Here is a 26,014-nt window from a genome sequence, read left to right on the forward strand (position 1 = left end):
GAATGCGTGGCCTTGAATTATTTACCAGTCTATACATGTGGTCCGTCTCTTTGTCCACCACCAGCAGCGAAGTCTGATCTCCGCCCTTTCTAATCATTTCCACCACACTGTCATGATCCAGGGATTCCACAGACTCGCCATTGACAGCGACTACCAAGTCGTTGTTCTTCAAGCCAGCCTCCTCTGCTGGACTTCCGGAATCTATGTCCTTGACGACTTGACCTACCCTCCCAAAAAATTAAATAAAATTATCAGAAAGATCCCTAAATTAAACTGTGGCATTTCTGCTGGAGCCCAAGGATCTGATAAATAAATGTAAAAGGCATGCTGAATACTACTGCCCCTCCCACTGGCATCAGAGAAAGCCTGTGAGCACCCTATCCAGCCTCATTCCCTGCCCAGAACTTACTCCAGGAACAAACTTAGCCATTACCAACGAAAGGACCTTAAGGAAAAAAAATCATGTTACTAAAAGTGTCTGAGGCTCAATCTTGACAAAATAACATGCTAAGTATTAGGAGTCAGCTAGTTCCCAGGAAGCTCTTGTAACCCATACATCTTATGGAGAAGCTAAGCCATTAAAAGGGGGGTTGAAAGAAGAAAGAAGAACAAAACCAAAGAAGACAGAGCCTAGGAAACCCATGCTGGCATTGTAGTAGCCACTAGGTATATTTGACTGTGAATGTGTTTGTGGGCATGTCTCGACAACGTGTCTTCCGCCTTCCTCTCCCGACTTGAACTGTCTTTACCAGACGCCTTCAGATCTCCCACACTGTCTTTTTTGTTGTCCCTCCCACTTTTGTAACAAGCTCCAGTTTCACTTTTCCAGCTGGCTGCTGGGCATCTCCAACTAGGTATCCCATAGATCCCTCAAAAGTAACATACTCAAACCAAAAGCCACCTCTGCCCATCACCCCCATCCCAAAGCTCCTCCTCTAGGTCACCTGTTCATGGGAGCACCATCACTCCAGTCACTGACACGTAGGAACAATTCTTCCTCAGTGTCCACTCCCCATATTCCAATCAACGCCTAGGTCCTTTGTTGCTGCCTTAATATTTGACACATCTCCTCTTCTCTAGAGCCACTTCCTCTACCCTCAATGCAGGTGGTATTAGTTCCTGCCTTAAACTCTACCTACCTTCAGTTATGAATTGCTCTCCCTGTCCCTGATCTCTGCCTTCTCCAATACAGATCTGCCTTCAGATTCTTCTTGATGCAATGTCGGACCAAGTCACTCCCCGGGGCAACAGCACGAGTGTGGGCTTTAGAACGGAACAGACCTGGGCGCCTGGGTGGCTCAGTCGGTTAAGCATCCGACTTCGGCTCAGGTCATGATCTCACGGTGCATGAGTTAGAGCCCTGCATCGGGCTCTGTGCTGACAGCTCAGAGCCTGGAGCCTGCTTTGGATTCTGTGTCTCCCTCTCTCTCTACCGCAACCCCTCCCCCCCCCACCCCCGGGGCTCATGCTCTGTCTCTGTCTCAAAAATAAATAAAAACATTAAAAAAAAAAAAAAAAAAAGAACAGAACAGACCTGAGTTTGGTCCCAGTTAAACCACAACTATTTGACTTTATAATAATTACTGTATCTTCTCCAAGCCCTCAAGTTCAGAAATCCATCTTGCAGAATTATTAGGATTGTGTTTGAGATGTGTAAGCCCCCAAGGTGCTATAGGCTTAATTTTTTCTTATCACACTGTTGAAAAAACTCTTAACTCCCCGTCAACCACAGAGCCAAGTCTAAACTCTTCAACCTGGTATTAAAGGCCCTTCATCATCTCTTTCCAACCTACCTTTCTAACATGGTTTCCTGTGCTACACCTCAGATGCCAAACTGTGCCCATGTTTCCCTGCTTTATTCACACAATCCCATCCTAATGGAATGGCCTGCGTTGTTCTCACGCCATCGGTTTGTCCAAATTCTATTCATACTGCAAAGCCTGAGCTCAGGTGCCATCTCTACTATGAGGTCTTCCTGTACTTTTTTAGTAAGGAAAATGTGTTCCAACCTTGAATTCCAACAGTATTTTATCTAACCCATATTAAGGTTCTCCTCACAACTACCTTCAGTTACGGACATAAGTATTGCATCTCCTCTACTAAACAGGAGGCTCCTTGACTGAAGAACTCCTATTTGATCCACTTGATATTCTAGAAGGCCCTGAGGATGCTTTTATATAATATGAATCAAATTAACATTTGATTAATTCAAATATACATAATGAACAGAACATAGCAACTTCTAGGAGAATAAGAGTTTACAAAATGGCCTGAAGCTGCGTTCTTATATATTCAGCTTCCCTAGAAGGACTGTAGTTCTTTTCTTGTAGAGTTGCAAGGAATCAGAAAGATTCCTGGTTCTATTGGATTCCCAGACCCTAGCCCACACCTCTGCCTCGGATCTGGTGGCGTATTGGAGCTGGCTCGTCCAAGCTCGTAAGAACCCTTTCTCGCCAATACTTCTCCACATTGCACTCTGTGACAGCACATTGGTAGCTTGAAATCAGATGTAATGGGAGTATTTGCACCACCGAAATGAAATGAAATGAAATGAAATGAAATAGAATAGAATAGAATAGAATAGAATAGAATAGAATAGAATAAAATATAAAATATAAAATATAAAATAAAATATAAAATAAAAAATAAAATAGATCAACAAATGCTACAAATTAGGTGGGTTTTTCCCCCCCTGGAGAGCAAATTTACAGCACACTACCACCCAGATCTAAAATTCTGCCTTATCATTCTGCTAAGGAAAACCTGAGAGACCCACTGTCAGGCCCCCATGGAAAATGACCCGGCTATGCCTTCTAGTCTCTTACTATCCCCTCGTGCAGCAGCTAGGAAGTTGGGGGCCTAACAGAACTCTGGAGTCGGACTAGGATGAAGAATTGGACTTCATTGTTCAATTGGTTCCACTGCCACGCTTTCTGCTCGTCTAGCGCCTCACCTTTCTGTTCCGGGCCTGCCCTCAGGTAGAAACCATAGCCATTGCTCCCCTTCTTCATCTCCACGAGCCGGGGCTGGTGGGGTAGCAGTTTCAAACTGGCCGTCTCTCTCCTGAATCTGGTCTTCTGCTCGGTATGGAGCTTGTCAGTCTCCTCGTCCACCAGCAGGAACACGACGCGGCCCCCAGAACTCTTCACCTGGAACAGCACACACAGTAAGACTGACAGCGGTCTCCAAGAACGGCGTGGGGGAGGAGGAGAGCTCCTGCACAGAGGCACACAGTCTCTAGGTTCGACAGAAAATATGCAATGTGAGGCCTGAGTTTGAACTATAACACTACCTCCTGATCTCCCTGGGATTTCTCGATCCCCACTTCTACAGCTGTTTTCCCCTTTGTTAAGTATGACCTCACCCACACAGATGCTAACTGAACCCAAGTGAGAGCTGGGATTCAGAAAACCCAGAAAGGTACTTAAGCGAAGTACTTACGTCTAGAGAAGGAGTTTGGAAAAGAAGGTAAAGGTCTACTGTGAAAAATTATTCTACCAGGAGAAGTTGGTCAGTTTTCATGGTTCCACGTGACCTCAAAGGAAAACCTGAGAGCGTAATCCATGTGTCATGGACCCAGGACATAAGACCTGGGGTAACAGGTCTTCCAACACCTCCTACACGTAGCTCTATATTCATCATCACATTGGTTATCTGCCAGCTTGAGCTAAAACATTTTAGTGAAACACTCAATTTGTTATAAATTCAGACGGAGCTCCCAATCAGGTACAAAAAGATCCAAAAGATAAAGTTGACAGTTCTTTAGAACACTTTTCTTTGAAATTAACACGAAACTAGCCTTGTTCCAAAACCCTATGCTAACCCTGCTGACCTGCTAATCCTGCTAACCCTCACCACTAGTGAGTCTATTCACTCTGAAAACAAAGGATTAGCTTTCCATCATTATATTCCTTCCATCATAAACTACCACTCCTGTCTTCCTGTCACTTCCAATAGGAGGAGAGTGAAAGGTAAGAAAAGTGCCCCTTTGGGCTATACCTTTGCAACGACTTCCTCATGGCTGGCGTCTTCTACATTCTCTCCATTTACTTCAATCAAGTGATCACCGGCCAGGACACCAGCTTTCATAGCCACACCTTGAGGTGTTATATCAGTCATGTACACTCCCTTTTTGCCTGAAAGGGAGTGGACCAGCATCACAACTCCATCACACAGAAAGTCCAACAATAAGGGATTTCCTCCCAATAATGTAAAAATTACAACCTCCAATTTTAAGGCTAACTTTGCCTTCTGATCTAGAATTATAATTACAGCTCCTGGCTTTGTGCTAGGAGTTTTGTTGGGTTTTGTTGATTCTAATAGAATTTCCGACCCCAACTAAACGCAAGGAAGGAATCTCAGGTGGCACTGGCCTTTTGAACCGGAAAAGCACCGAGCTGTGCCCGGGCTGCATTGCTGTCACACTCCCATTCTTGGCATTTGTGGAATTAGAAAGCTTCTGTTCCATTCCGTCCTTTTATTTTTTTTTTTTAATTCTTTTTAATGTTTATTCATTTTTGAGAGAGAGAACAGAGCGTGAGCAGGGGAGGGGCAGAGAGAGAGGGAGACAGAGTCGGAAGCAGGCTCCAGACTCTGAGCTGTCAGGGCTCAGAGTCCGACGTGGGGTTCCAACGCACAAACCGTGAGATCATGACCTGGGCCGAAGTCGGACAGACAGTCAACTGACTGAGCCACCAGGTGCCCCCTGTCCTCTTTAATTAGTTCTATCACCAACCGTCATGTACCAATGAGGTCACCAAATCTCACTGATGCAAGCCTAGGAGGACAGAGCCACAGAAGGCAGCTAGATATAGAAATGATACAAAGAGAGATAGAGATAGAGATAGAGATAGAGATAGAGAAATGATATCAATTCTTTCAAGATATTAATATTTCAACCTAGGCAAAGGGCAGCTTCATAATGACAAAATCACTTGTAAGGAATAACAGTAGAAACTGCTGTCTTAAAATTTCTCCCATTACAATGTCTCTTGTTATATATTTGTCATGTAGAAAACATTTTCTTCATAAAGCTCATTTAAACCGTGCATTATGTTCACTAACACAAGGGCCAGATTGAATCTGAATTATGATAATTTTTTTACCATTTTGCTGATAATGGACTTCTAAGAAATGCCAGGCTTCCCTTGACCACCTACACCACTATGTTTAATAGTGGACAAACTTGAGAAATGCCTCTTCTACCTAGTTTATATCTCTTGCTATAGGTTAAATAGGCCTTGGAAACAAGTTTTATGTTTACTATTGGTCTGTTCTTTATCACTTACCCAATTATGACCAATGCTTCTCCAGTATCAGAAGGAACATGGGAGGAGCAAATTCAAGGTGGAACCAGTAGCCTCCATGGCTCTAAATCCCAGAGACACCATTACGGAACCACAGTCAATTGCATAGTCTGTATCTCTGAAACTCTACAAACAGAGCTTCTAGTACTTTCTGGTGGTCAGGAGTTTTCAAATCACTATGTACCTCTCAGAGGTCAGGGATGTACCTCAGAGCAGTTGAGGCTGGGCCACAGCTGAGAAGGTACTATTTAAATGTCATAGGAGGGTGGGATTTTTTTTTTTATAAAAAAAATTTTTTTAAACGTTTATTCATTTTTGAGAGACAGAGAGAGACAGAGCATGAGCGGGGAAGGGGCAGAAGGAGGGAGACACAGAATCCAAAGCAGGCTCCAGGCTCTGAGCTGTCAGCACAGAGCCCGACGCGGGGCTCAAACTCATGAACTGCAAGATTATGACCTGAGCCAAAATTGGATGCTCAACCGACTGAGCCACCCAGGCACCCCAGGAGGGTGGGATTTTTAATAGCATCCTCAGCCACTAAAATGGTGTCTGGAACATCAACAGGCCCTCAAGAATTTGTTGAATGTGTGATCACCTGGGCACTTGAAGTGGGAAGACAGCATCCTTATTCAAAAGTAGCTATTATTGGGTTGCCTGGGTGGCGCAGTCGGTTAAGCGTCCGACTTCAGCCAGGTCACGATCTTGCGGTCCGTGAGTCCGAGCCCCGCGTCGGGCTCTGGGCTGATGGCTCAGAGCCTGGAGCCTGTTTCCGATTCTGTGTCTCCCTCTCTCTCTGCCCCTCCCCCGTTCATGCTCTGTCTCTCTCTGTCCCAAAAATAAATAAACGTTGGAAAAAAAAAAAAATTTTACAAAAGTAGCTATTATGAAAAATTTCCTTTTTCTTGCCTTTTATTCCCCCTTCTCCCCTCCACCCTCACCCTAAAGAAGCTAGGAAAGAATAACAAAGAAGCATCAGCCCTCTAACACTCTGATCTCAAAGCTCAGCCTAACACTAGGGGACAGGAGTGCCCAGTGGCCCCTCGTCACCCCATGATGGGTCCAGTGTCTTGATCCCTTGTTGCACAATAGTCAAAGCAAGGGGAGGGTCAGGGAAGGAGGGAGAGGGGAGGGAGAAGCTACAATTAGACAGCCATATCATCTGAAAAGGTGGTCAAAGAAGCCATTAGCCAATAACAGTATCTTTCTTCTGGAAATCCTGCCCTCAAGCCCACCTTGGACAGTTTTCAGAGAGAAGCCATAGCTGCTCCCCTGCTTCACCAGGTAGCAGAGTCGTGGCTGCGTCCAAGTCTCTGCTCCTTCCTTCACCACAGGGGGCAGTTTCTTATCATTCAAACTCGGCTCCTTCCGACTTTGACCCAACTCTGTCAGGTCTACCCGTTTTTTCATGGCCTTCTCATAGGAATCCCCATCCAGGACTAGTAAAGTCACGGAGTTCCCACTCTTTCTGACCAGATCCACAACCTAGGAGGAAGAAAAAGATAACTTGAACCAAGAAACGATTCCAGGGGATGCTCACCATCTGGCTCAGTCTCTGGATCCAGAGGATTCCGAATGCTGGTCTCTGAAGCCCAAACAGTCAGCACAGTGTCCAGCCTTCTCTACCCCACCCCTCCCAAGAACCAGGTGCGGGCTGGAGGGGGCGGGGCTCTAGCACTGTTGGAACTTAGAGCGCCCCGATCCCAGCTGGGCTCATGGAAACAGCATGGTGTGGTGGAAAGGGCGTGCATGGGGAGGCAGGCAGAAGTGGGGTAAGGTCAGACCGTCCCACATGTTCACTGTATCAAGACATTAGTAAGTCATCGGAGCCTCTGAGCCCTCATCTGCAGAATGGTAATACGTACCTCATGGGTTGTGACAAAGGTTCAACAAAATAATGATTATGAAGTTGCCCAGCATAGTTCCTAGCCTAGAGCAAACACAATGCCTATTAGCTCTGACACTATTCAATCTAAGAACCATTTTGTGGTTCTTAGTTAATTTGGAGGAGACGATTAACTGGCAGAAAGTACAGCCATAGGGCGTCTGCCTTGCCAGTGGCAGCTGGGAGACCTCTGCTGACCCCAAACACTAATCAGCAGATATGTGGGAGCCAAAGAGATCCTAGAAGAACCCCAAATGTCCCTTTCACCTGCATATGTTCCTCCTTGTCCACAAAGACACCATTGATCCTAAGAACTCGATCTCCGTCCTTGAGGCCCGCCTTCTCCGCTGGGCTACCCTTCTCAACCACCCGGACCAGGTGGCCATCAGTGTCCTTCTCAATTCGCAGGTAGAAGCCATAGCTTTGCCCTTCTTGTTTAAACAGCTCACATTCTCGTGGGTGGAAGGTGGAGGCCATTTCTGTGATGAAAAAAATTGGATAAACCCAGGGGACAGAAAATCCCCTTGGAGAAAGAACCCGTGTGTTCCATCTCCCATAATTCTCTTCTTCTAATCACACCAAATCTAGACTGTAGCAACACTGAGGTTTAGGAGGCCACCTTCCAGGACCTGCCAAGGATTTCCAAATATATTTCCCAAAGGATGACCTTTTTACTTGAGTTTCAGACCCATGTATTTGGCTGGGTCCCAGACATAGATTTTTCAGTTTCAATAGCTCCAAACCCAAATTCCTCTTTGTTTCCTAAAGAAAGTAGGTTTAACACCTGACCTAAATATTTTAAGGAAATACCAGCCCAGGACACCTGAGTGGCTTAGTCAGTTAAGCGTCCAACTCTTGATCTCAGTCAGGTCATGATCTCATGGTTCGTGAGATTGAGCCCCATGCTCTGGGCTCTGTGCTGATGGCATGGAGCCTGCCTGGGATTCTCTCTCTCCCTCTTTCTCTGTCCCTCCTCTGCTCATGCTCATGCTCTCTCTCTCTCTCTCAAAATAAATAAATAAACTTTAAAAAAAAGACAGAAAGAAAGATACAAGCCCACTTTCATTCAAATATTTAAAGAGCCTCCCAAGTAGTAGGCCTTGAGGATAAATCTGTGGACAACACGGACCTTTACTTCACCTCTCATACAGAGGAGCACACATTTTTACAACAACACACGGTGAGGGATATGCTAGGAAAGAACACAGTGATAAGGCAGACTATAACAGAGGGCGCTGGGAGCAGGGACTGGGACGGGCAGAAGTAAGAATGGCTTCCTGGGAAAACGCCTTTCCCAAGACCTGAAGGACTAGTGGGAGGCAGGTAAGGTAGGACAGGATCAGGAAGACCTCAAACAACTAAAAACCAGAGAAGCCAGGCCTCAGAGCTGGCCTGGCCTATTGGAGAGGAGACAGAGAAGCAGGACCCTGAAGTTTTAGAGCAAAGTAGGGATACCCAACAGAGAAAGGACTCCTGTGGCTGGGTCAGATTCTCCTGTCTGAAGCAGCTTCTGTTCCCATCCACCCTGCCCTTCCTCTTGCCCCATTGCCGGAGCAGGGCCCCGGGCCACAGGAGGAAGCAAGGACAAGTATGAAAACCACCAGCTGGGACTTTGGCACTCGGTTCGTACGGGGAAGGCTCCTGCCAACATCATCGATCCCTCCTAGCGTAAGCATCTTCTTCCACAGGAGAGTGAGAACAGAAGCCAGATCGGCTGGTGCCAGGCAGAGGTCCAGGAGCAGAAGGCTGGACTCTGAGGTCACGCTGCCTGCTGCGCAAGCCTCGTGCTCAGCTCGTCACAGTTCCCTACCAGTAAATCAGAGAATAAACCGTCTGTCCCTTCCCTCCTGGAGGGACAGGAACAGATGACCATGTGGGGTATGGGGGGTGGGGCGTGGAGGAGAGACAGCAAAGTGCTCCAGGCTCCTTAGAAGCCACCCCATGGTGATCCCAGATAGCCATCTCTGACCTTCATGCCCACAGAGACATACAGTTCAAACCTGGCAGAAAGCCTCCCGCTGCCTGACAACTTGGCCATTACAGACAGTCTCAGCGGAGTCTGGCGGCCACGCCACCAGCGGCCCGAATGACTAAGCGGCCAAGAAAACAAACAAATAGACACTGTTCCAAGTGATCTCTCACCGAGGGCCTGGGGCTGAGCCCTCCCCGCTGTGTCTCCCGCGAGGAGAAAAATAGAGCCACAATCGTGAGGTCATCACCCACCCGTGGGGGAGCTTCGCAGCCCTCCTAGCATGACCCATCGCCAGGAAAGCACCGCTTTGGGAGGAGACAGGGGAAGGCATTAGGAGGCACTGGGCATCACCAGAGCAGGGCTTCCTTGCATGCAGGCACCCGGGCTCCCTGGGCCTTTACTTTTTCTTTCTGCTGAGCATCTGGCCTGCAAGTATCACTCCCATTTTCCAGCTTGAATCCACATCGCTGTCCACTCACCTCTAGATCCCTCTCAACTTGCAATTTCATAGAGCTGAAAAGCTAGAAAAAACCCAGAGCCCTCCGAAATTTGGGAGCAATTGCAAACAAACCTCAACCAAATCCTGCAAAATCTGCAACAAGTCCTTATAATCAAAATAAAGGCCATTTCTCAGGCCCTCACCCCTAAAATTCAGCAATCTCCCACCCTGGGAGTCAGCCACAGGATCAAAATCTCTTTCTCTGCAGGTCTGGGAGGATAGAACGTGAAACCACCTTGCTAGGAGACTAGTCCTGTGTTTGGGGAGGGGGGAAGAAGCAACGTTTTCCTGGGTCTCAGTAGAGACCCAAAAGCTCAACACACAAGAAAAGACAGATCACTGCTCCTTGGCAAAATCCCAAGTTGTTTGTTTGATGAAAGTTTTCCAACAGCCAGACAGCAATAACTCAGATCCGCACTTGTGTCTTTGAAGCCTGGGCACTGGCCCCCTACATCCTCCTGCCACCCGTCAGCCCTTTCCCACCCGTCAGCCCTCCCCACTGGTCAGCCGCTGAAGGATTAATGCCGGTGCCCACGCCACACTGATGAAATATGTAACTCCTTCCACCATAGCAGCAGAGAAAAACATATCGAAACCCCAAAGCCGGGCCTTCCATTGGACTCTCAGAGCCCTGAAACTATTTCCTTGGCCATCTTGCTGAGCGACAATTCAGCTAGGAGTCAAAGGGGCTGGGCTCCAGTCCACCCCCAGGCCTGGGTCCACCTAATCCGCATCCTGGTGTTACACTGGCCCCTAAATAGGGGCTGGGATCCACGACGACCTGCTGCTTTGTGATGAGGATGCCTGGGACTCTGGAACACAGGGCCTAATAGGAAGGATCTTTGTATTTAAGGGCTGTTTCTTCAGCCCCAATCTCCGTCTTCTGCTTCCTGAGAAAATCCAGCCCAGATCCCTATGGTGGACAAGTGTTTAACTAGCGAAAGCGTATGGATTTCTATAATACCGTATCAGCAATCATCCAGTGCTGGAGCCCATTAAATCTTCAACAGGCGTTATTCCCCCAGTTCACATCGCCAAAATAAAACCCTAGAAATGAAAGAAAGCTGTAACCATTTCTGAGCTCTGGGAAGAAAGTCAATTCTTGGCAACCAAGTTGCTTGTCTGTGGGAAAGAGAACAAAGTGCTGGCTGGTGGACAGGAGAGACTCAGGGCTGAGAGCCAGATATTTTTTCTAATCAATCTTAATTATTAATCTTACCTTTAGACCCCACCTTCTTCCAAAAGGAGATTATTGCTACGAGGAAAGAGAATAATATGCCCATGGCCCAGAAGAAAAACGCGGCACATTTTAGAAGTTGGGAAGGCAAGGCAATGACGACAGAGGAGGGCACACAGGACCTCTGGATGTGGCCAGAGAAGAAAGAATTGAAGCCGCTGGGCTATTTACCACACGAAAGAAATAGCTGGTGGGACCCAGAGGACTCTTCTGAGCTCCAAGCTGGCCAAGGGTTCTAACCTCTCAGACAACCATCAACATGGGCCCATCTCTGACCCCGAGTCAACACCCCCTCACCACCAGCCTGCACACAGAGAAGTCTGAGCCAGGAGCTGTTCCTAAGGGTTCATGATCTACAAAAACCAGACCCAAAAAGCCAAGAGAGTTCGATTTGGTTGGCCGAGGCTCAGAAGTCGGCTCATTTTCCCCTCAGTTTGTGTGTCTGGGTCTAGAAGCTGCCGGACTTTCCTCGGCAGGGCTGGCTGGGGAAGCAGTGAGACTCCACTCAGTTGATCCTGAAGTCGACAGGACTTGTAGTGAAGTGTGCCTTACCTGTCACCCTGCACATCAGAAATTTCCCTGTTCTACCAAAACAAAAAACAAAAACAAAAATAAAACAAAATAATAATAATAATAATAATAATAATAATAATCTGATTGCTTTTTAAATAGGCAGAGGATCTGAATAAACATTTTTCCAAAGAAGACATTCAGATGGCCAACAGGACACGTGAAAAGATGCTCAGCATCACTCATCATCAGGAAAACACAAGTCAGAGCCACAGAGGTGTCACATTACACCTGCCAGAACGGCCAGTAACAAAAAGAAATAAAAAGTGCTGGCAAAGATATGGAGAAAAACGAACCCTTGTGCACTACCGGTGGGAATGTAAATTAGTACAGCCACTGTGGGAAACAGTATGGAGGTTCCTCAAAAAATTACAAAGAGAACTACCATATGGTCCAGTAATCTCACTATTGGGTATTTACCCAAGGAAAACAAAAACACTCATTCAAAGAGATACATGCACCCCTGTGTATGGCAGAATTATTTACAATAGCCAAGATATGGAAGCAGCCCAAGTGCCTACCAATAGACAAATGGATAAAGAAGATGGAAATATATATATTATATATATAATTTAATTACATTATATTAATATATAATATTAATAAATTAATGATATATTATGATATATTAATATATAATGTACAAATATATATTTATTGTTAATATATTAATATGTAATATATTAATTATATTCCATAATGGAATATTACTCAGCCATAAAAAGGAATGAGATCTTGTGCTCGCTTTGGCAGCACATATACTAAAAAGAATCAGATCTTGCCATTAGTAGCAACATGAATGGACACAGAGGGTATAATGCTAAGTGAAATAAGCCAGAGAAAGACAAATACAATATGATTTAAGTTATATATAGAATCTAAAAAAGTGAACAAGGCAGAAGCAGGCCCATAAATACAGAGAACTAACTGAGAGTTGCCAGATGGGAGGGGTTGGTGAACGGGCAAAAGGGAGAAAGGGGAGTGGGAGATACTGGCTTCCAGTTATGGAATGAATCAGTCACGGGGATAAAAGGTATAGCATAGGGAATACAGCCAATGGTACTGTAATAGTGTTGTACGGTGAGAGAGGGTAGCTACACTTGAACATAGCATAAAGTATAAAGTTGTCAAATCACTATATTCACCGGAAAAGAATATAACATTGTGTGCCAGCTACAAAAAAAGACAAAAATTAAAAATAAAACATTCTCTGTTCTAAGATAATTGTTATATGTGGAAATTTCTAATTAAAAACTATCATAGGGGCATCTGGGTGGCTCAGTCTGCTAAGCGTCCAACTCTTGATTTTGCCTCAGGTCATGATCCCAGGGTCGTGGGATCGAGCCCCACATCAGGTTCTGTGCTAAGCGTGGAACCTGCTTAAGATTCGCTTGCTCTCTCTCTGTTTCTCTCTCTCTGCCCCTCTCCCCTACTCATGCTCTAAAAAATTAAAAGAGAAGAGAAGAGAAGAGAAGAGAAGAGAAGAGAAGAGAAGAGAAGAGAAGAGAAGAGAAAAGAAAAGAAAAGAAAAGAAAAGAAAACTTTCATAGACATGAATGCTCATAAGCCTACCCAGTGCAGGAAACGGGTGGGAGTGAAGGGATCTTAAAGCCACTTAGCTCATGAAAACTCCATGATCTCCTAAGAAATATTTGAGAGTCTCAAAGTCAGTGGGAGCCTGACAAGAACACAAAGCATTTCCCAATACAAAAGTGAACATGGGGTTCTCTGAAACGTGCCCTACTCCAAAGCAGAGTTATTTGTCTAACTCCTGTGAGCCTCCAGGTATTTCATAAAGGAATCCTGAAGTTGCTAAAGATCAGATAAAACACAAGTCAGGAGATCAAATTCTTCTGAGGAAGGAAAAGAAAGGACAGCTCCTAGAAAAGTGAAGTAAAGCAAGAATTATAAGATCTTCGTTCATCTCCTCAATCCTGGGAGTTGTCCACTCATGCCCAAAGGCCCCATCCGCTTTCATCTGAGTGAGCAGATATACTTCGTCGAAAGAGTATACATCTATAGACCTTCAGGTGATGCAATAATAAATCACGTTGCCATTTGAAAACTCGCTGTGTGCCAGGCATGTACACAACCTCACTGAACCTCCCGAGCACCTTACAGATTGGATTCTCAACCCTAGCTGGCCCCCAGAATCACCTATAGAGATTTCTAGAAATCGATGCCTACACCTCACCCCAGATCTACTGACTCAGGCTCCAGGCTTGAAACCTGAACAGGAGCCTTTTCAGAACGCCCCACTAACTTCAGAAACTAGTGCTTAAAACCACCCTTTGCTGTTCCTAACTCCCACTTATTCTCCTCAGTCTTGGGATAACACCCTCATGGATCAGAAAAGAATGTCAAGGTTGGGTGAACTATTAACAGCCACCTTAAGCTCACCTTTACTCAACATGAGAAACCAAGGGGGCAGCTGGGATAGGAGAGGCCCTGGCCACCATGTGCAGTCCTCGGGATCCAGCTCTGACCAGTCAATGCCTTGGCCAACAGTATAGGAGTGCATGGTGACCTGAAGCCTGTGCCTCATGCCTCCCTCCCCAAGTTCCAGTTCTCAGCCAGGCAAACAGGATCAAGCAGGTGAAACAACCTTGAACGGCTCCCATGTGATCTTCACTCTATGGGTTAAGTCTGTGGGGCCACTGTCCACCCCCTAAATCTAACCAACCTTAAAAGCAGAAGCCATGCCTCCTCCCCCAGCACCCTGTGGGTGGAGTCTTAAGCTCCATTCCTGTCTGAGGCCCTACCAGTTATCCTGTGGTTCTTCCAGTCATCCTATGAGCCCCTGGGCAAGAGGGGTGCGTGACAGCTCTACTTCAGCTTCTTGTTCCCTTCCAAGCACTTTCCCCCTCCTTAAATTCCTCAGTTAGCATACTGGAGTGGGTGAAGGCCACCTAGGATCGTGATCAAAGGTTCTTCCACTTTCTACTGAACATTAAGAAGAAGACATATGACCCTGGTTTCATTTGTCCAGGCCACCCATGTTTGCCCTGACTTGAATGCAGAATACTCTTGGGGCACCTGGGTGGCTCAGTGGGTTAAACGTCTGGCTCTTGATTTTGGCTCAGGTCATGATCTTACAGTTCATGTGTTTGAACCACATGTCGGGCTTCATGCCGACGGTGAGGAACCTGCTTGCGATTCTCTCTCTTCCTCTCTCTCTGCCCTTCCCCTGCTCATGCAGGCATGTGCTCTCTCTCTCTCCCACCACCCCCCAGAAATAAATACACATTTTTAAAAATGCAAAATACTCTTAAATGGTTGATGGGATAAAGTTAAACACCACCTCTATTCTCAAGGGACTTTTATAGTTGAATAGGGGCAAAGGAAAAGTTTTAGTACAAAAAGAGCTACCTCTATGAGCACAATCTAAACGCCATAAGACCTACAACGTGGGGCAAATTCAGGAAGACTTCACAGATTAGGTAGGACTTGATGTAGATCTTGACAACAGATAGGTAGGACTTCAATAGGTACGGAAGTAGGAAGAGAACATTCTAAACACTGAGAACGATGTGGACGTCAGGTGTAGAAGTGGGAACGTGCTTGGGTGTGGTCAGAGAAGAATTAAAGGCCCAACATGACAAAAAGGATGGCCAATTTGCCTTTCTGAAATCAAGAGTCAGATGCTCAACTGACTGAGCCACCCGGGCCCTTGGACTTCCGTGTCCTAAGCTTAGTGACATTTTCCGTTCTCCTTCTCTCTACCTCTTGCCATCATTTCCCACTGTTAATTACCTGATCTTGAGATTCTTCTATCAGTTTTGACTACACTGTAAAATCTTGGCCTTGAACTCCAGCCCGAGAATCTGGCCTGAGTTTCGTGGTCAGCAGACGCCACTACAGGCAGAGGAAGGGCAGGCTCAGAGCTGGGCTCCACGAGAATGGCAGGCGGGATGCACTGGAGCCAAGAAGCCCCGTGGGGCGGCCAGGTCACAGGCTGTTGTGATAATCCTACTCACAGACGGTCAGGCCCTGACCCGGCACGGCAGCTGTGAGAACAGAGTGGAGGCAACAGCAGTAAAGCGACAGATTATATCAATCCTTCAGTCCTGTTCCCTCAGATTTCCGGAGGCAGAGGTGGCCACAGCCAGGGCCGTTTCGACAGCACCCGTGTCCACAATACTCATTTACACCCACTGTGACCAGAGGACAGGTGCAACAGGTCGGCAGCCCCCGGGGGTGTCATGGCCCCTGTTCCTCCCCCTAATCTGACCTCTCTCACACGCAGCTGGGTTGTGGTTTGCCCTCACAAGGAACAGCCGGCTCCCGCACAGGGTGCTTTTGGCTCCTCGTAGTTCTGAGCTGCAAGATCGCTCTAATTCTGCCATCACCGTCTCCTTCTACCTGCTGCTCCAGGAAGGCCGTTTGTTTCCCAGATCTATTACTTTAGCTCAGTTTTTCCTACTATCCAACTGTGATGCCTTTCCTGCTTCAAGCCCCAGACTCCCCTCTCTTATGCACTGAACTGTGTCCCTCCCCAAATTCTTCTGTTGAAGCCTTAACCCTCAAGGTGATGATATTTGGAGACTGGACTTTACAAAGAGATCATTAAGGTTAAATAAGGTCACAGGGTAGGGAAATAATCCAATAATCCTTACAAGATGATGAAGAGACACAGGGAGTGCAACCCACAGAAAGGCCAGGTGAGCCCACACTAAGAAGGTGGCCGTCTGCAAGCCAAGTAGAGAGACCTCAGGAAAAACCAACCCTGCTGATGCCTTCACCTCAGACTCTCAGCCTCTGGAACTGTGAAGAAATGAATTTCTATTGTTTAAGCACACACACACTCCACCGCCCAGTTTATGGTATTCTTACTATGGCAGTGAGGAGACTCACAAGGCTTCTGCTTGAGTTCAGTGTTGCAAAGGGAAGGTGTCAGAGAAAACCAAGCTCATGCCTTGGTGACTGACAGAAAAGCGATACCATTAAAACATGGTGTCATGGTGGGGCGCCTGGGTGGCTCAGTTGTTTGAGCATCTGACTTCAGCTCAGGTCATGATCTCATCGGGCTTTGTGCTGACAGCTCAGAGCCTGGAACCTGCTCCAGATTCTGTGTCTCCCTCTCTCTCTGCCCCTCCCTCATTCGTGCTCTGCCTCTGTCTCTCAAAAATAAATAAACATTTTTAAAAATGTTTTTAAAAAGATGGTGTCATGGTAACAAATGCTATGGCAAAGTCAGTTTGTGATGGGCTTAGATCAGAGGACTGGACAGCACATCCTGCAGGTAGATAGGAGTGTGGGCTCAAAGACGGTGGCCTGGGTGTGCACGGCAGAGCAAGGTGAAGCTCCGTGAGTGGGAACACGAAAGGATGAGGACGCAGGATAAAGCCTGGGGTAATCCTATATCTGGGCAACCAGAAGAGGAAGCAGAGAAAGAACAATCAGAAGGCCAAGATTTTACAGTGTAGTCAAAACTAATAGAAGAATCTCAAGATCGGGTAATTAACAGTGGGAAATGATGGCAAGAGGTAGAGAGAAGGAGAACGGAAAATGTCACTAAGCTTAGGACATGGAAGTCTAAGGGGTGCCCGGGTGACTCAGTCGGTTAAGCATCTGACTCTTGATTTCAGCTCAGGTCACGATCTCGCAGTTCAGGAGTTCGAACCCCACGTTGGGCTCTGTGCTGACAGCATGGAGCCTGCTTGGGAATTCTCTGTCTCCCTCTCTCTCCTTGCCCCTCACCCACCCACGCGTGCATGCTCTCTATCAAAATAAATAAATAAACTTAATATAAATAAAATAAAATAAATACATAAATAGCATGGAAGCCCAGGGGTGCCTGGGTGGCTCGTCGGTTAAGCATCCGACTTTGGCTCAGGTCAGATCTCACACTCCGTGAGTTCGAGCCCTGCATCAGGCTCTGTGCTGACAGCTCAGAGCCTGGAGCCTGCTTCAGATTCTGTGTCTCCCTCTCTCTGACCCTCCCCCATTCACACTCTCTCTCTGTCTCAAAATAAACATTAAAAAAAAAAATTGCATGGAAGCCCAGGATGGAGTGGGCCTGAGAAGCAAAAGAATAGTAAATAACAGAGGCAATGAATATAGACTCATCTTGAAAGGGATGATGGATACGGGGCGCCTGGGTGGCTCAGTCAGTTGAGCGTCTGACTCCAGCTCAGGTCACGATCTCGAGGTTTATGAGTTCAAGCCCTGCATCGGGCTCTGTGCTGACAGCTCAGAGTCTGGAGCCTGTTTCGGATTCTGTGTCTCCCTCTCTCTCTGCCCCTCCTCCACTCACACTCTGTCTCTCTCTCAAAAATAAACATTAAAGAAAAAAAAAAAAAGGGATGATGGAGAGCATCGGGATAGCAGCATCGGGATAGGGGGAAGCAGAGATGATGGTTTTATTTTCAACGTGAAGAAAATGAGCAGCATGTTGCCATCAAGGCAGGACAGGAAATGGGTTTAACCTCCATGGGATGAAATATTTCCACTGGGGCAGAAGTTAAAAACAAAATGAGAGAAAGAGGAAAATAAGGCCACTCACCTGACCTTCAATCCCTCCTGCAAAGTAGCTGAGATAAATAAGGATCTTTGGGAACACAGACCAAGTGTCCATGGGCTCAAACTGACAAATAGCAGAGGCTGGCCGGGAGAGGCCTGTGAATTAGCTGGTATTTGGCAGGAAAAGACAGCGGCAGTGAGGAAATAGGAACCCAGAAAGCTGGATCTGCCGACTTCTCAAGAGAATCTGGAAATCTGGATGTATGCAGAATGTCCCCATTGTAAAAAAATGACAGCTATTTCCAGTTTTTTAAGAAACTCTATGTAAACGCAACAGAATCGAGCCCCTGGGCTGGCAGTTTATTAACCACTGGCCAAAAGGATTTCCAGTAGCCACAGCATTGTTTCACTAAAATGAGTCAACAAATTGAATACAATGTTCTAAGAAACAACTTCAGTTAAAATTTTTCCCCTCAGATAGTTAGGTCGATCTTACTAATTTATAGCGGACCAATCAGGATGGTTTCTCATGGCTTCTTCTCACCATTGGGTCCATCAACAAGAGAAGGAGACACTAAATTCTACTCCTGAAGCCCTTATTACACTATATGTTAACTACCTTGGATTTTAAAAAATAAAAAAAAAAAAAAAATAGGAGAAAGTGGTAACTTTTACCCTAAGGTGGGGTTTGACCTATGTAAAAAACGGAAGGCTAGAAGATGAGGATTTCTATACTTAGGATGAGCACAGAGCAGGAACGGGAGACCAGTGTAGGGCTAGAGAGAGGAGCGGTCAGGGACTGACTCAGCAGGGTGAATGAGGAGAAGGAAGGAGGTACTGAAGGAGTAGTTCCAAAAAAATAAGGGATCGACCTGGAAAAGTCATCTTAAAAGATCTTGGGGCGCCTGGGTGGCTCAGTCGGTTAAGCGTCCGACTTCAGCCAGGTCACGCGGTCCGTGAGTTCGAGCCCCGCGTCAGGCTCTGGGCTGATGGCTCAGAGCCTGGAGCCTGTTTCCGATTCTGTGTCTCCCTCTCTCTCTGCCCCTCCCCCGTTCATGCTTTGTCTCTCTGTGTCTCAAAAATAAATAAACGTTAAAAAGAAAATTAAAAAAAAAAAAAAAGATCTTTAGAACAGGGACGCCTGGGTGGCTCAATTGGTTAAGCGTCTGACTCTCAACTTCAGCTCAGGTCATGATCTCAGTCATGAGATCGAAACCCATGTTGGGCTCTGCGCTGAACTTGGGGCTTGCTTGGGATTCTCTCCCTCCCTCCCCTCTGCCCCTCCCCTGCTCTCTCTCTCTTTCAAAATAAAGAAGTAAACTTTTTTTTTTTTACGATCTTTAAAACAGAGTAATTTCTAGTCATGAAAAGTCTAAAAGAAATGTCTAGGTTTGCAGGTGATAGAAAGGAAATTTATATTTTTAAAAAAATTTTTTTAATGTTTATTTATTCTTCAGAAAGCGAGACAGAGCATGAGCGAGGTAGGGATAGAGACACGGAATCGGAAGCAGGCTCCAGGCTCTGAGCTGTCAACACAGAGCCCGACACAGGGCTCAAACTCGAGGACCACAGGATCGTGACCTGAGCCAAAGTCGAACGCTCAACCGACTGAGACACCCAGGTGCCCCGGGAATTTGTAGTTTTATTTCCATCTTCCCACATCACTCGAGTCTGGGTAAAGGATATCAGTAAGAAAAAGAGTTTTAAAAAATAACCCAGTTTTTAATCCCAGTGTTGGCACTTACTAGCACCAAGAATATGGGTGACTTCCCTAATTTTGAAAGAAAGAAGTGTGCCTGAAATCAGAGATGCATATGGGCACAGTGAAGACTGCTTAAGACAGAACCTGTGGAGCATCTAAGCACAGTGTCTGGAGCACAGAAGGTCACTGCGTCATCTTCCCTGTCCTCTGGTGGGAGCCCCGATGCCCTGGGGACCCCCTCCTCTGTGAGAATATTTGAACAGTGTTCCCCATTTTCTTTTTGAAGCAGACAAGGAGGGATGGGCTGGGGGGTAGGCAGGCCCCTTAATTAGTAGGTTGGCGATTTTCCATCCGTGGCCTGAATGCCATCTCTGCAAAGTCAGCTTTAGCTGTTAGGAAGTCAGGGCTGAGGATTTTGTTCCTCGTGGAATAAAGTGCAAATAATGAACTTAATGAATTCAGATTCCTCAGAACCCAGAAGTTTCATGTAAGTCTGATAGCCAGGGAATTACAAAAATAGAACCAAATACCACCTATCAAGGAAGTATAAAGTGCCAGGGATGGGGTGCCTGGGTGGCTCAGTTAAGCGTCCGGCTTCAGCTCAGGTCATGACCTTGCAGCCCGTGGGTTTGGGCCCCTGTCGGGCTCTGTGCTGACAGCTCAGAGCCTGGAGCCTGCTTTGGATTCTGTGTCTCCCTCTCGCTCTGCCCCTCCCCTGCTTGCTTTCTGTCTCTGTCTCAAAAATAAATAAAACATTAAAAAAAAAAAAAAAGTGCCAGGGAGCCTTTATAAAACTTCAAGGCTAAGTGGGCCAGGGGGTCCCGGCACCTGAGGCAGATGAGCTCTAACAGACATGCACACGAGGTAACCAGCACAGGGACCAAGGAACAGATGAGGGTAGAGAAGATCGAATGAGGGAGGCACGACCCAATATACAGAAAGCTGGTCTGGGTGTGGATCATCCATAGCCAAGGAGTAACCAGTGATTAAGGCCCACTGGCCACGTAGCATCACTGACTTTCCAGAAGATTACAGAAAGGATGTAGGGGGAGCTGCATTCTGTTTGGAGGCAGAAAAACAGAAGAGGGCTGTCACTGGTGACAGCCAGGTGCAGTGACTTCAGGAGCAAAGAAGGGGCCCCGGGACTGTCTTCTGCAGAGGATACAATTGGGTTATTCCACAAACAGGGTACCCTGCAACCGCCAGCCACGAGCACCATGGGTCTAGTGCCGCCCTCTCTCCTAGTTGGGAACCAGTGGTGCAGCGAGTACAAAACACAGCCTCTCTTCGCAAGGCACTTACGTAACCAACGCCGGAGCCAAGAAAAAACTAAACAACAACACCTTCACGAGACAGCAGGTGAATAACGTTTAACCCTAGGAATTGTGACTGTGGATAGATATCTGATTGTATACCTAGGAGATACCGAAGAGTAAACTATGTCTGTTTCATCAAAGGCGGGCCGGGCAGAGAGGGCAGGGGCCCAGCGGAACATTCAGCCCGAATGCCGCTCGCTTTGCACTGAACGCCTTGCTGGTCTAGAAAAGCCTTGCAACTTCAGCAAGGAGGAAACAGCATTGCCGGCAAGGCTGAGAATGGCCGCACACTGGGCCCGCGTGGAGCACGGGGCTCCTACACCACCGGAGTGCATCTGTGAGACGAACAGAACACCAGACTCCTGTCGCAAAAGCACAGTTGGTGGAGACGGAGATGTTAAGTCAGCAACTGTAGACGGGCCGAGAATTCCCTACAGCCACCGGCCCTGCCCAAGGGCCTCCTGGTGCCCCCTCCTGCCCTGTGCCCGCGTGCCCGCCTTCCTTCAGAGCCAGCCCCAGGGCCTCACAAGTGCCATTTCTTCCAACAGCATAGGAGGAACCCTATTGTGTCTCAGCTGGTACCGACAGACGTCTCCGGCAAAGCAGACATAAAGACATAAATCTTCCTTCAAAAACACGTCACCTGGGGCAGATCCTGTGTCTTCGCCACAGATGAGGCCGCCTGGATTCCTCCTTGGAAAAGCAAGACCTGTGGAAATTCAAACACTCGCGTGTATTCATTTCAAAGAATCAGTCTCAAAACTAGAAGGATAAACGGGGCTCTAAAACATGTATTTGCTGACTTTACTTTCCCACCATCACAGCTACCATCTGGGCCTAGCCAGCCACAGATTCCAAATGCAGGAAATTAATGGAGGGCATTCCATTGAACATTACGTAGAGAAGAGTGACCCCGGGCCAGTGAGTGATCCTTACTTCTCATTTATGATAAGGAATGAATCTGCTGGTCTCAAAATCCATCTGGCCCTGCTGCTGCTAAATACCACCCCCCAACCTCCAGGCACCACGAATGATACTTTGTCCTATACAGCAGGACTCTGGGCTGCAGGTCAGGGTCTTTCATACTCGACTTGCTTGCCTAAGAGTTCTGCAAGCTGGGAGAGGGATGGAATCGATCCCAGGTAGGAACAAAGATGCCGTCCGAGAGGATACCCCTTGGCTGTGGGTGAAACTGCTGCAAAACGGAGAAAACCTGAAAATAGCCAGACCGCCCTGAGGGCCGGCTGGAACAGGGGTTATCCCCCCCAAGTTGGCATCTTGTATCACAAGACCCCTTGACCTTGCATTTCTTTTTTTTTGTTAATTTTTTAGCATTTGTTTATTTTTGAGAGAGAGAGAGAGAGAGACAGTGTGAGCAGGGGAGGGGCAGAGAGAGAGGGAGACACAGATTCCGAAGCAGGCTCCAGGCTCTGAGCTGTCAGCACAGAGCCCGACGTGGGACTCGAACTCCCAAACCGTGAGATCGTGACCTGAGCCGAAGCCAGACACTTGACTGACTCAGCCACCCAGGCGCCCCTTGACCTTGCATTTCTACCCCTTCCCTGTTTTCGTGTGTGCCAGAGTCCTCCTGCCCCCGGGCTCTCCTGGTCACTGCCTTCAGATCTTGCCCTCATCTTGTCAGGCGCTAAAAGAATTGTGTAAAAAACAGAATCCAGGGCAGCTGGGTGGCTCAGTCGGTTAAATATCCAACTCTTGATTTCGGCTCAGGAAACGATCCCACGGTTCATGGGCTCGAGCCCCGTGTCTGGCTCTGTGCTGACAGTTTGGAGTTCTCGGTCCTTCCCTCGCTCTCTGTCCCTCCCCCACTCGCACGCACATGCTCTCTCTCGTTCTGTTTCAAAAGTAAATAAACATTAAAAACAAACAGAAGAAACAGAATCCAAACCCCTTGCTCAGGCTCAGCATAACCCAGCCCTGTCTCATTCCCCAGAGCTCCTCAGCAGACAGCAAACTGGCCTCCTCGTGGTCACCGACACCCAGCCTGCCCTTTGCTCGTGCTACCTGCTCTGCCTGAAGCACCTTCCTCACTCTGATTACTTATTCATAGTAGCTCCTAAGCAAACATCCTTTCCAAGTCAATGAATTCAAAACCTACCCATTTAAAATTTTCAAATTTTAAGTTAAACACAAATCCTTTCCTGACCACTACCATCGGAAGGCATCACTCCATCATCCAAATTTCAAGTGGCATTTATATAATCAACAAGTTACATTCAGTTCCTACTATGGGACAGATACCAAGGCCCCAGCAAGGTTAGACACTGTTCTGCCCTCACACAGCCCACTAGTGAGGTGCGGAAAGTCACAAGCATAATTACCCAACAATGGCATGGGTGCTAGAACATTTAAAAGAAAATGCTTTGCTGCTGTTTTACGTATTTATCGAGTTCCTACTAAGCACCAAGCACCAGCCTCGGTACCTGTTATGAGTTTGCATTCAATCCAAATGCTCCATTCTACAAGGGAAAAAAAAAAAAAAAAAAAAAAGATTCTGAAAAGTTAAGTCGGTTTCCCATGGCTATTCGGATAAGCGACAGAGCCTGGATTCAAAGCCACTTGAGTCAGGGCTCCTTCGGCCATCTCCCCAGCCTCCCCACCATGAGGCCTATGCTGGGTTAGGGGACGCACGCAGTTAGGCTGGACGGAGGAAAGCACCGCAGGTGAAGAGCGCGATGTGTTCAGGAACGTGAATGGCTCAGCAAGCCCAGACAACAGGTATATGTTGAAAGGAGGAAGCAGGTCAGGTAAGACTGTGAGGAATCTTAGGCTCCGTCCTGTCAATTACAGAAGAGCGAGCGAGCGCGTCAGTGCTGAGAGCAGTCAAGGCTTAGAGCCTCGGATGCCGGAGGCCATCTCAGACCCAGAGCAAACCCTGCGTTGCTGCCTCAAGGCTAGCTTTGCTGTTTATCAACACTCCTTGCCACGGCCTGAGCTCCTTCCTCCCCTGGGGTCCTGCCTGTGGCAAAGGTGTCCGAAGATCATCAAAACAGTGGCACTGACAGTGTGCGAGGCCCTGTTTGCCTTCCCCTCTCTGATCCTCCTAACACTAGAATGAGGTACTGTTGTGCCATTTGATGGATGCAGACACAGAGCCTCAGAGGATAAGAATGCGTCTGCTCTGCCACGCAGTTTGCCAATGCCAATGCCCATACCCTTCACAGCCACCGGACAACCAGGCAACGAGATTAAGAAAAGCTGGACGGTCCTTCACGAAATGCCAAGGAGAGGAGTTGCCGAGATCTTGAGGAAACTTGTCCAGTTGAACTTGCTACCCTCCTCAAACTCCTATGCAACAAATATGAAAATCATTTAACCAAGATGCAACCCAGAGATGCCCATGCCCACGTGATCAGACCCAGGACCTCAGATGATCGGACAGTGTCAGAGTTCTTAAGTGTCCTCTCCTTAAGGGCAGTTTATCAAAAACATCCTGATTCTGGGACGCCCCGGTGGCTCAGTTGGTTAAGCCCCTGTCATGCCTCCGACTTCAGCTCAGGTCATGATCTTGCAGTTCATGGGTTCAAGCCCCTCATCGGGCTCTGTGCTGACAGCTCAGAGCCTGGAGCCTGCTTTGGATTCTGTGTGTGCCTCTCTCTCTGCCCCTCCCAGCTTGCTCTCTTTCTCTCTCTCAAAAATAAACAACAAAAAACCATCCTGATTCTATTCTTGCGGCTCCTTCCCTGCCACACTAACTTCCATTCAGCCAAATATCTAAGCGTCTACTCTCTGCCAGGAGCCACCCTAAGAGCTGGGATTACTGCAGGTGACACAAAGGACAAGATCCCTGCTCTCCTGAAGCCTGACATCTGGCACGGGTGACAAGTAGAAGGTAAACGAGAGGATTTCTGGTGACAAAGGCTATGTGTGAGGAGAGTCAGTGGTGGGACAGCGAGGGGCGGTGGGGGGGCGGTTGGCAGGTAGGCTTAGCACTTCCTGGAAAGGTAACATTTGGATTCAGACCCAGATGACGGGACAGAGCCAGCCTTCCAAACAGCCGGGAAGCTCCGAATACTTAGAGCGCCACCTTACACTTGGTGAGCTAGTCATTAACAGCGATCCACTCTCGACTCCTGACTTACAAGTGAGTAAAGAGGCTCTTTGCGATGAAACACCAGGACAAGGAGTCCCAACGGACTACAAGCCTGTTTCTTCCCACAGAGCCTTGGGACACACACACTGGAAATACACACACCTTACCTTTGTGCTTTAAATCTCCTCAAACACATCCTGTTTATAATTTTATGTTCAGTACAGCCCTGGGGAAAAAGGAGAGGCCCTCACTGATAGATGATGAAATTGAAGCTCCAGTTGGCTGACTCCTCCAACGGTCTGTCACTAACAACCAAATCCCAGGGCAGGCTCTTTGAATTCTAGTCCCAAGTCCTTTTCCCTGGAGGAGAAGGAGCTGCCTAGCCAGCGGTCTAGGAACACAAGACATCATTACCAGCTACTTCATAGTTTATAGTGCAAAGAACATACAAAAGAGTCAAAGATAAGAACCATTTACTTAGTCATAACACACAAACTCAAAGTCCCTGAGTTATTTGCTGCAGGAAAAGAACACGTGACTACAGGTGACTAGACACCCAGCCCCCGTGGCTTCTGGATCCGGGCCTGAGAACACGTCGGTGCAACCCTGCAGGGACAGCTGAGGAGGGAGGAACCAGCCCAGACCCGACCTCGGCCAGTGAGCCCTTAGGTGAAGTCACACTGAAGTCCCTTGACTCTTCCGCTGAGGAAGCGGCCTGTGGTTCCCAAACGTGGCTACACACCTAAATCATCTGGAAGCGTGTTAAAGAAACAAAGATTTTCAGCCCCACACAAGACCCTAGAATTATAAACTCCAAAGGGTGGAGCCTGGAGAAGTCGATTTAAAACTCAGCCAGCCTAGAAACCCCCTGGTTTTTCCTCATTTCTTCCTGGGAGCTCCGTTGTCACACTCCCTTATGGGTGCACGCCAACAACCCCCCCCCTCCCCCCAGGCAACCCTGGGAAAGCTTTTTCTGAGGATCAGTTTGCCAATCCCTTTGTGAAGCAGACCCTGACC

The 26,014-nt window shown here is 47.4% G+C and overlaps 1 protein-coding gene across 7 annotated transcripts in view; it reads right to left on the reverse strand.

The window, feature by feature from the left end:
• PDZK1 (PDZ domain containing 1) overlaps window positions 1-26,014 on the reverse strand; it is a 59,967-nt gene that overhangs the window by 18,617 nt on the left and 15,336 nt on the right. For 4 of the 7 annotated variants that reach the window (XM_045478908.1, XM_045478905.1, XM_045478910.1 and 1 more), the window contains 5 exons: window positions 7,456-7,667; window positions 6,539-6,788; window positions 4,000-4,136; window positions 2,954-3,149; window positions 26-222 (listed from right to left, as the gene is read on the reverse strand). In XM_045478908.1, the coding sequence (XP_045334864.1) occupies window positions 26-222; window positions 2,954-3,149; window positions 4,000-4,136; window positions 6,539-6,788; window positions 7,456-7,665 (990 nt within the window). In that variant the 5' untranslated portion in view covers window positions 7,666-7,667. Of the gene's footprint in view, window positions 1-25; window positions 223-2,953; window positions 3,150-3,999; window positions 4,137-6,538; window positions 6,789-7,455; window positions 7,668-10,623; window positions 10,707-21,589; window positions 21,656-26,014 lie in introns of those variants that run through there. The other 3 variants (XM_045478906.1, XM_045478907.1, XM_045478904.1) reach the window with 3 other exon arrangements.

Source organism: Leopardus geoffroyi, chromosome C1, assembly GCF_018350155.1.
Source record: "Leopardus geoffroyi isolate Oge1 chromosome C1, O.geoffroyi_Oge1_pat1.0, whole genome shotgun sequence".
In the NCBI taxonomy this organism is placed as follows: Eukaryota; Metazoa; Chordata; class Mammalia; order Carnivora; family Felidae; genus Leopardus; species Leopardus geoffroyi.